The 10,005-nt window shown below is 42.8% G+C and overlaps 1 protein-coding gene across 1 annotated transcript in view; it reads right to left on the reverse strand.

Moving 5' to 3' along the window:
- The window catches only part of FAM184B (family with sequence similarity 184 member B), a 166,616-nt gene that overhangs the window by 55,540 nt on the left and 101,071 nt on the right, over positions 1-10,005 (reverse strand). The window contains exons 6-7 of the mRNA XM_059381493.1: positions 4,181-4,291; positions 468-575 (exon numbers count right to left, since the gene is read on the reverse strand). Coding sequence (XP_059237476.1) covers positions 468-575; positions 4,181-4,291 — 219 coding nt within the window. The remainder of the gene's footprint in view (positions 1-467; positions 576-4,180; positions 4,292-10,005) is intronic.

Here is a 10,005-nt window from a genome sequence, read left to right on the forward strand (position 1 = left end):
CTCTCAGAGAGGGAAGGAAGATTTCATCTGACAAGCCTTGTTCTTTTTTTTTTTTTTTAATTTATTTGTCATAGAGAGAGAAGCGAGAGCAAGCACAGGCAGACAGAGTGGCAGGCAGAGGCAGAGGGAGAAGCAGGCTCCCTGCTGAGCAAGGAGCCCGATGTGGGACTCGATCCCAGGACGCTGGGATCATGACCTGAGCCGAAGGCAGCCGCCCAACCAACTGAGCCACCCAGGCGTCCCAAGCCTTGTTCTTTTCCAAACCACGTGGATAATTACTCAGAACTCTATTTTCTTCATGGCTTTTGCAAATGGATTTTGTGGTGATTTTTTTTTTTCAGACATTTTGGGAGCTCTGAGGGGGGAGATAAAAGAACCCATTAACACTAGCATATGTCACTAGGGACGATGAAGTGCTGAGAGAAGGGATATATCCTTAAATAAAGCAGGAAAAAAACAGAGGTTACCTGGGTCTCTAAAATGCTGTGCTGTTGGCAATCCAGTTCCTGGGACCTTTCTTTGCCTTTTCCGGGACATACCTTATTCTGTTGGATAAATTCTTCCAGTCTCAAAACCTAAAATAGAAGAAAACAAACACTTGTTAATGATATGGAGCCCCATCTCCTGATGGGGTCAATAATCTGGGAAACCATTCTCCAGGGTCAATCGGTTCTGGGGACAGTGCCCCATTAGACAGCTTCTAAATGTGTTTCTGGAAAGGCCACTTCTAACTGGCTGGTTGTTTCATCTTTCTAGAAAAGATGAACCCGGCAGGGGTAGAGTACTCTGTACTTCCCTTTAAATTATGGCCATAAATACACCAATACGGGAGCTGTAAGGCGGTTTTCCTTGGCTTTCACAACATTCCTGGAAGATCACTCTTTTTCTTTTTTTTTTTTAAAAAGCTAGTTGGTAAAGAAAATGAATAATATTTAAGAATTATACCAAAGAAAGGGTGGCTAGGAGGTACTATTCAAGTGTATAACCCTAATTATGATGATGATGATTAGCCAGCTAATTGTAGAATATCGATTAAACAGACTGGTTTCTCTGCTCTAGACTCTGAGAAGAACAAGGCGAATAACCATAAAGAAAACTCAGATTTGCTAACAAATCTTGCTAGGAAACCTAACCCTCCTTGGGCCCCATGCCAGGTATGAGGAGGTAAGGAAGAAAGACAGAGTGAGAGCAAGATGGTAAGAGAATAAAATACAGCCCAGGCCTTCCAGGAGCTCTCATCTTGTGGAGGAGGCTAAGCAGGTAAGTGGTTATCATCACAGAAACATTCAGGAGACAAAATGATAATAGTACCATGAATGGTGTGTTTCTCTGTGCCAGGCACAGGCCTAAGAATTTTGCAGTATAAAGTTGTTTAATCCTCACAACAACTACTATGAGACACATACTACTGCCGAGAATTTACAGCCCAAAACTCTGCCCAGGAGGTCTGGGGCACTTCAGGGACACTGAAGGATAAATAGGAGTCTGTCAGTGGCGAGGGTGACAAGCGACATTCCAGGAGACAGGAGTAGCAGGTGCAATGGCAGAGAAAAGGCAGGATGTGCGTGAGGATGAGGAAAGTTCTATGCTGGGGACCTGGCATACAGGAGTGGGTGGGAGGAAAGAGAGTCCTGGGCAAGAGTGGGGGTGGGTTGGGCTGGGCCCCAATTATGAAAAACATGGAAATTAAAGATTTGGGGGAAGGAGGAGTGGGGTCTTAAGTGGATTTGGGTTTTAGAAGGTGAGTTCTGGAATTAGCTGGCCCAGGGAGAATGTGGAGGCAGGGAGATACAGGCCAATGCTCTTGACAGACTCTAGGCAACATCACAGAAGACGGTCACGAAACTATTTATACTGCATTTTGCTAAGGCTTACAAAATATCCAAATGGGAGTCCTATGCAATTGTTTGTGTAACATCTGAAAGAGGTAAAGAAAAACAGAGTCTAGGCAAGCCATGCTGGGGGTCTGATAAAGGGAGAAAAGAGGATGGGAGCCCTTAGGGATAGGACCCACAGGACCTGACAACTGACTGGATGTGATGATGGGGGAGGGGCGCGGACTCCAGGTGAGGATGGAGGAGGTCAGGCCCATTTCTAGCTTTGGTAAGCAGTGGTGGAAGACATGGAGGACGAAGAGCAGGCCTGAGGTGCTTGGTCGTGATCAGCCTCTGGGTCAGGCCAGCCATCTGCAGATACTCAGGTCCTGAATGATTCTTGTCATCAAATGCGTGGCACACCGTGCTAGAGGGAGGATTAGCATCATGGTTAAGAGTGGGGTCTTCAGAGCCCCATTACCTGGGTTTGAATCCTAGATCTGCTAGTCATTACCCGTGTGTATTTGAGGAAGTGATTTACCTTCTCTGAGCCTCAGTTTACTCATTTGTAAACCAGGGATAATCCTAGTACCTACATTGTATGGCAGTAGTGAGGATTAAAAGTTAATACACGTAAACAGCTTAGACAGCACCTTAAATAAAGTAAACAGTCAGCAAAATTAACTGTTGTCATTTTTAGAGAGGAGCTCTCCTGGGCATTTAGAGAAACAGTCAGTAGGGGGACCCCAGTGTCCCATGTCAGAAGCATGACTGGGCTGGTCCCACACAGATATGGGAAGCCTCCCTAAGCTCTGCAGAGCAGCATAGTCCAGAGCCAATGTGAAAACTGACAGTACAACTTGACAGAGAGGGAGAGAAGAGGAAGAAAGAAATGGATGTCTTCACCTTGTTGCCACGTGGCTGAGGTGGAACAGAAGCCTCTGGAGCAGAGCCTTGCGCCGGGACTGCTCCTCCTGAGCCCCTAATATATCAAGTCTGAGGTCTGGCAGGCTCAGCTTTTAGAAACATGGTAACTTGTGACACAGAAAAAGAGGTTGGAGAAAACTGTAATGTGTACATGCGTCTCACACAGCCAAAGAGATAACATATCACAAATACAGCTGCGGCCCCTGAGTGTCTCCCTGATCCACCACCGTCCCTTCTAGAAACAACCTGCGGTTCAGATTTCCTTCTGTCATTCTCAGGCGTGTCTCCAGACTGGACTCCACTAGGCATTTCTAAACAATCGATACTGTTTTGCACACAGCTTCTAGATACTTAAAAGCTCCCGTAGGAGGTTGTGGCACTCAGTCAGGGCTGAGGAACCAATTTCATGGACTCCTGAGGGGAACGTGGACTCAGGAGATGTGAGAGAGGACAGGGGAAACAAGGAAACCACTTCACATTTTGGGGGGGTCTAATGAGCCAAGAGTGAAGCCCGTTTCCAGTCCCTCCCGCGAGTTCCCTCCAGAACATGGTCAACAGTTCTTTTAAACTTTGACCTTGGTCTCTGGGTGGTCTGGGCAGGTGGACTCACAGAGCAAATATGATGTTCAGCTGGTCTACAGACGTTCTCTACTCCTTTCTCCCTTGCCTGCCTCCTCTGTGCCTCCCCAGGCTGGCCTGGTGACACAGATACAACCGATGGGAGGAGGAGTCAGTGGGAGCCCTCTGTGAAGGCTTGTGGTTTCCTGATGAAGTGGGCAGGCCTGGTCATCACCTCCCCCATGCCCCATCTCCTGGTGTAAATTTGGACCTGACAAGAGGGTGGTGACACTCATTTTCCAAGCCTGAGGGAATCTGAGCTCACTTTCCCCTTAGATGCAACAGGCATAGGACCTATGGACTACAAAACTTTTAGGGGCCACAACAATGTTTGAATTTCTTTTAAAGTCAGGTGGTAAAAATACAGCTTGGCTATATTAATCTTTATATCAATGTGGTCATAAAATACAATTTTTGATTTTTTTTTTTCAATGGAGGAAGGAGCCCATGAAGGCAAAGGCATCTAAAACCCAGGAAAGTGAGGACCCAGTCCAGGAGGAGGAGAGACTGTGGGAATCTCAGATATACCAGATGTGATGTCATTTAGCCACAGAATCCACCCCAGCAGCCTACTGCCTCCTTTTATGTGAGACATTAAACGCCTCTTTGTTAAGCCTCCATAAATCAGGCTCTCTGTTACTCACAGCTAAATTTATGCCCCAAGAGACAGATTTCTTGTCAGGCCAAAGTCCTTTCCTTTTTTCCAAGGATGCTGAACGTACAGAAGTCAGGCCAGTTTTCTGTGCTTCCTGGCATCTCAGTTAGCCAAGACTTCCACCCAGACCCATCACTCCCAAGAACTGAATTAATTTGGGATTTACCTCAAGCAGGGAATTCTGGAGCTTCACATTTAGGGCTGCTTTCTCTTCTTCCAGCTGCTTGATTTCATTTTCTGACTTCTTCTTCACTTCCTCCAACTGTGCTTCTACTTCCTAAATGATGATTAGAAGAGTTATCCACACAAGACATGAATGCATGGACAGCACATGCACATATTCACACCCTGCCTTATCCCAAAGGAGTTCAAAGAAGCTTACAGTAAAGGTTGCAGGATACAAAATTAATCTGCAGAAATCCATTGCATTTCTATCCACTAATAATGAGGCAGCAGGAAGAGAAATTAAGAAAACAATCCTATTTACAATTGCACCAAAAGAGTAAAATACCTGCGAATAAACTTTACCAAGGAGATGATGGACCTGTACTCTGAAAACTATAAAACAATCATGAAAGATATTAAAAAAACACAAACAAATGGAAAGATAGTTCATTCTCATGGATGGGGAGAACAAATACTGTTATAATGTCCATACTACCCAAAGCAATCTACAAATTTAACACAACCCCTGTCAAAATACCAATAGCACTTTTCACAGATCTGGGACAAATAATCCTAATATTTGTATGGAACCATGAAAGACCCTAAAATAGCCAAAGTAATCTTGACAAAGAAGAATAAAACTAGAGGTATCACAACCCCACATTTCAAGAGTTACTAAAAAGCTGTAATACTCAAAACAGTATGGTACTGCCACACAAACACATAGATCAATAGAACAGAACAGAAAGCCCAGAAATAAACCCATGTTTATATGCCTCTTGACAAAAGAGGCGAGAATATGCAAAGGAGAAAGACTGTCACTTCAATAAATGGTGCTAGGAAAGCTGGACAGCTATATGCAAAAGAATGAAACTGGACCACTTTCTTAACATACACAAAAATAAACCCAAAATGGATTAAATACCTATATGTGAGACCTGAACCATAAACATCCTAGGAGAGAAGACAGGCAGTCATTTCTATGACATCAGCCACAGCAATGTTTTTCTAGATATGTCTCCTGAGGCAAGGGAAATAAAAGCAAAAATAAACTACTGGGATTGCATCAAAATGAAAAGCTTCTACATGGCAAAGGAAATAATCAACAAAACTAAAAGACTACCTACTGAGTAGGAGAAGATACTTACAAATGACATATCTAATAGAGGGTTAGTGTTCAAAATTATATATAAAGGACATAGAACTCAGGGTGCCTGGCTGGTTCAGTCATAGAGCATGTTACTCTTAATCTTGGGGTTGTAGGTTCGAGCCCCACATTGGGTGTAAAGATTACTTAGAAGTGAAATCTTGAAAAAGAAAAGAACATACAACACCAAAAAATAATACATTTTAAAATGAGCAAAACACTTGAACAAACACTTCTCCAAAGAAGACATCCAGATGACCTATGTTCAACATCTCTTATCATCAGGGAAATGAAAATCAAAACCACAATGAGATATCACCTCACACCTGTCAGAATGGCTAAAACCAAAAACACAAGAAACAACAAGTGTTGGGGCACCTGGGTGGCTCAGTGGGTTAAAGCCTCTGCCTTTGGCTCAAGTCATGATCTCAAGGTCATGGAATAGAGCCCCGCATCAGGCTCTCTGCTCAGCAGGGAGCCTGCTTTCTCTTCTTTCTCTTTGCCTGCCTCTCTGCCTACTTGTGATTTCTGTCTGTCAAATAAATAAATAGATAGATAGATAGATAGATAGATAGATAAATAAATAGAAATAATCTTAAAAAAAAAAAAGAAACAAGTGTTGACGAGGATGTAGAGAAAAGTGAACCCTTTGTACTGTTGGTGGCAATGCAAACTGGTGCAGCCATGTGAAAAACAGTATGGAGATCCTCAAAAAAATCAAAAGTAGAATTACATAAGATCTAGTAATTCTACTACTGGGTGTTTACCCAAAGAATACAAAAGCACTTACTCAAAGAGATACATGCATCCCTATGTTTATGGCAACATTATTTAAAAGAGCTAGATTAAGGAAAGCAGCCTGTGTCCACTGACAGAGGAATAGATAAAGAAGATGTGGTACACACACACATACACACACACAGAGGAATATTTCTCAACCATAAAAAAGGATGAAATTTTTCCATTTGCAGCAATATGGATGGATCTAGAGAATATAATGTTAAGAGAAATAAGTCAGAGTTAGAAAGACAAATACCATATGATTTCACTCACATGTGGAATTTAAGAAACAAATACACAGAGAAAATAAAAGAGACAAACCAAAAAACACACTCTTTTTAAAATTAATATATAATTTATTATTTGTTTCAGGGGTACAGGTCTGTGATTCATCAGTCTTACACAATTCACAGTGCCCACTATAGCACAGACCCTCCCCATGTCCATTACCCAGCTACCATCTCCCCTTCCCTCCAGCAACCCTCAGTTTGTTTCCTGAGATTAAGTCTCTTATGGTTTGTCTCACTCTCTGATTTTGTCTTGCAAAAAAACAGACTCTTAACTATAGAGAACAAACAGATGGTTACCAGAGGGGAGGTGGGTGGGGGGAATGGGTAAACCAAGTGATGGGGATTAAAGAATACACTTCCGGTGAGCATTAAGTAATACAAAGAATTGTTAAATCACTATATTATACAACTGGAACTAACATAACACTGTATATCAACTACACTAAAATTAAAATAAAAAAAAAGATTGCTTAATTAATTTTATAAAGTCACTGGAATGAATAAATCCAGAGTCAGCAGCATTTTATAAAAACAATTACTTCATTTCTGGCACTGATATACTTCTGAATCTTAGCTTTTAATATTACTTAAAGGAAATAACTACAAAATTATTGAATTCTACTTCCAAGTTAAAAAAAAAAAGAAGCCTACAATAGTCATAAAATATTTTAAGAAAACACGAATTAGAAATAAACAATGGGGTGCCTGAATGGCCTGGTTGGTTGACCATCCAACTTGGTTTCAGCTCAGGTCGTGACCTCAGGCCATCATGAGATGGAGCCTATGTGGGGCTCCGTGCTCAGTGCAGAGTCCATTTGAGATTCTCTCCCTCCCCCTCTGCCCCTCTCCTCCACTGGTCCTTTCTTTCTCTCTCAAATAAATAAATAAAATATTTGAGGGAGAGAAAAGAAATACACAAGAAATTCAAAAGAAAACAAATGTTAAGATCATACCCCAAATCTGATGTATACTGGCAGGGTGTACACAGTAGACATCTGGGTTTAAGTTTTACAGTGTCAAATGAGCAAAGAGAATGCTCATTACTGACACAATTCTCGGTGTTCCATAAGTCAAAAATCCAACTACATTCTCAGATGCAGGGAAATATTAAAATCAGAGTAAAATTTTCCTCTGGTTTTCTCAACAGCTTCCATACTTCAGTCAAAATGACAGGGCTCACAGAGTCGCTTCTCCATGGTTCCTCACCCCAGCTTGACTGCCTCACACAGAAGATCCAGACAGAGGAACATTCTGCGGACAACGTGGATGGCACAGCCTTTTAGCTGTGTGATATTGAGTACATTTCCTACCCTCTCTGTGACTCATTGTGTTCTTTAAAAGCCTAGCACAGTTCTGGCTGGGTGAGGGATAGATAAATAATGAGTACAACTATTATTCTGATAGATGCCTACCATTTCCAATCTAGTCTATTTTGGGAGGAATCTTTGATCTGTCTAGAGGATATCTAGAGGAGCAGATGAAATATTCTGTTCCTCTTAGCTGGCCTCATAAGTAGGTAACAGCTCATTTATTCAACAAATACTTATTGAGACCTACAATGTGCCAAGCACTGTTCTCAGAGCTAGAGATAAGAACAGACAAAATATCTACTTGCTAGGAGCTCACATTGGCATAAAATTGGCAGCAAAGTCAATAGGCACAACTTAGGGCGCCTGGGTGGCTCAGTGGTTTAAGCCGCTGCCTTCGGCTCAGGTCATGATCTCAGGGTCCTGGGATCGAGTCCCGCATTGGGCTCTCTGCTCAGCAGGGAGCCTGCTTCCTCCTCTCTCTCTCTGTGCCTGCCTCTCTGCCTACTTGTGATCTCTCTCTGTCAAATAAATAAATAAAAATTAAAAAAAAGATAGGCACAACTTAGTAGATGCTATGTTGGATGGTGACAAGTGCTGAGGACAAATAACAAAGCAGGAAAGGGGGCTATGGAGGATTGAGGGGGCTGCGTTCAGTTCACATAGGTTGGCCAGAGAAATCCTCGGGAGAAAGCGACTCTGGGGTAAAGGTCTATGTTGTTAAGTAAGGAGCCTAGCCAATGAGATGTCTTGGTGTGCATACTTCTGGACCTGTGCAGGCCCTGGCATGTTCTAAGGATGAGAGAAGGGTTCTGTGGTTGTAGTGGAGTGACCGAGGGAGAGGGGGTGGGGGAGGGGCTAGACGACATGGGAGAAACCATAGGAAGCCTCAGACGTTGGTAAAGACAGACAAGATGAAGGCCAACCAACAGCTGGAAAGTGGAGTGGCACAATTTAGCTAAAGCTAAACGGTCACTTGGCTTCAGTTTTGAAGACAGGTTGGAGGGGACATGGGGTGGGGGGGCAGCAGGTGGGCCAATAAGAAGGCTGCAGCAGCAACCCAGGTGGGACCTGAAGGGGGCTGGACTGAGGCAACAGTGTGCCTAGCAATGAATATAGAACCACAAATGTTTTCTCAGTGTAGACTGTGAAGGCCTGCTGTCAAGGACAACACCAAGGTTTCCAACCTGAGCAGGGGGAGGATGGTGCACCATTAACAAAAAGGAGGAAGACAGAAGAAGAAGCAAGTTTGCAGACAGTAGGAGGCTCGTGGGGGATATGTTGAGTTTGAGACCTCTGTTAGATGTCCAGGGGGCAGGTGGACACATGGGTCTGGAAATCAGGGGAAAGTTCTGGATTGCTGGTGTGCATTTGTGACTCATCAGCCTACAGAAGGTATTAAGCCATATATTTGAACGAAAAAAGCTAGAGAATATAAAGGAAAATAGGAGAGATTCAAGAATAGAGAGCCCTGGGACACTCCTGCATTTCTGAAGTTGAGGTCATAGTATCTGAGTGTTACCTGGGCCTCAGTTCTTCCATGCTGTCAATGATTACCGACCTTTGTGCTGCAAAGCAGATGGACCTAGTAATAGCAGCTGACATTTACTGACTGCCTACCCATTTGCTGGGTCCCTTCCACAAACACTCATTCTGATCACTATGAAAACCCTATCAACTGGGTACTATTGTTGAAGTTCCTTTAGACCAGTGGAACAGAGTAGAGAGTCCAGATATGGATCTTAACTTTATGGTCAACCGATCTTTAACAAAGCAGGAAAAAATATACAGTGGGAAAAAGACAGTCTCTTCAACAAATGGTGCTGGGAAAATTGAACAGCTATGTGTAGAAGAATGAAACTCAACCATTCTCTTATACCATACACAAAGATAAACTCGAAATGGACAAAAAGACCTCAACGTGATGCAGGAATCCATCAGAGTCCTAGAGGAGAACATAGGCAGTAACCTCTTCGACATCAGCCACAGCAACTTCTTTCAAGATATGTCTCCAAAGGCAAAGGAAACAAAAGTGAAAATGAATTTTGGGTACTTCATCAAGATCAAAAGCTTCTGCACAGCAAAGGAAACAGTCAACAAAACAAAGAGGCAACCCATGGAATGGGAGAAGATATTCGCAAATGACCGTACAGACAAAGGGCTGATATCCAGGATCTATAAAGAACTCCTCAAACTCAACACACACAAAACAGATAATCATGTCAAAAAATGGGCAGAAGACATGAACAGACACTTCTCCAATGAAGACATAAAATGGCTAACAGACACATGAAAATATGTT

This window comes from Mustela nigripes, chromosome 1 (assembly GCF_022355385.1).
Source record: "Mustela nigripes isolate SB6536 chromosome 1, MUSNIG.SB6536, whole genome shotgun sequence".
Classification (NCBI taxonomy): Eukaryota; Metazoa; Chordata; class Mammalia; order Carnivora; family Mustelidae; genus Mustela; species Mustela nigripes.